Source organism: Bison bison, unplaced genomic scaffold, assembly GCF_000754665.1.
Source record: "Bison bison bison isolate TAMUID 2011002044 unplaced genomic scaffold, Bison_UMD1.0 scf7180017864328, whole genome shotgun sequence".
NCBI lineage: Eukaryota > Metazoa > Chordata > Mammalia > Artiodactyla > Bovidae > Bison > Bison bison.
The window spans coordinates 4935995-4936908 of NW_011494900.1; the positions used below are offsets into that span (position 1 = coordinate 4935995).

Genomic DNA, 914 nt, shown 5'->3' on the forward strand with positions numbered 1-914 from the left:
AGGCAGGACAAAGGGCCTTCAGCCAGCCCTCCAACACTGTGTAACTAGCAAGGACCAGTCTATGCTGGCCATGTGCTAGCCAGTGCCCCAACTCCCCACTCTACCTAGAAGAGAAGCTGGCCACCTGGAGACCCTTTGCTGCTGCCAGTGGTCCCCACTAGACACTGAGAGAGAGGATCTTCTCCCCAGCTCTAGTCTTAATTGCAGAACATAGCAGATAAAGCCTGTGAGGCAGCTGGCACTTCCCTGGCTTCAAAAAGTCCTAGGCCTGGTGCATGGGACTGTGGGGGGTGGAGGTCCTCTGCTCCAGTTAGAATTCCAATGTGCCACAGTGTAAGGCACAGGATAAATTCAGTAGCTATGTGAAAAACCAAAAAATGAATGAACATGCCTAAATGGCAGAGTGCCCTCTTCCACCCATTGTGCCTTCTACCCCATTTCTATCCCTGATTTTGAGGGCCCACATTGTTGTCTCCAAACTCACTTGGGTTTTTTGATGCCATATACCACCGTCAGGATGATGAGAATAAGAAGGCCCCCTCCAACCAGAGAAGTTACAAGAAAAATCTCAAAGACACCTTTGGGAAAAGGAGAACAAAAGTCAATAGTAGGCTGAGCTCCTTACTTTCTTGACAAAAATCAAAGATTAATATTTCCTTCTAGTAGTTTTATGCAGAGTACATCATGAGAAATGCTGGGCTGGAGGAAGCACAAGCTGGAATCAAGATTGCTGGGAGAAATATCAATAACCTCAGATATACAGATGACACCACCCTTATGGCAGAAAGTGAAGAAGAACTAAAGAGCCTCTTGATGAATGTGAAAGAGAAGAGTGAAAAAGTTGGCTTAAAGCTCAACATTCAGAAAACTAAGATCATGGCATCCAGTCCCATTACTTCATGACAAATAGATGG

The 914-nt window shown here is 45.8% G+C and overlaps 1 protein-coding gene across 4 annotated transcripts in view; it reads right to left on the minus strand.

Annotated features, from left to right (window-relative positions):
- Positions 1-914, minus strand: part of IL31RA (interleukin 31 receptor A) — a 69498-nt gene that overhangs the window by 5292 nt on the left and 63292 nt on the right. For all 4 annotated transcript variants that reach the window (XM_010853506.1, XM_010853504.1, XM_010853505.1 and 1 more), the window contains one exon: positions 485-578. In XM_010853506.1, the coding sequence (XP_010851808.1) occupies positions 485-578 (94 nt within the window). The remainder of the gene's footprint in view (positions 1-484; positions 579-914) is intronic.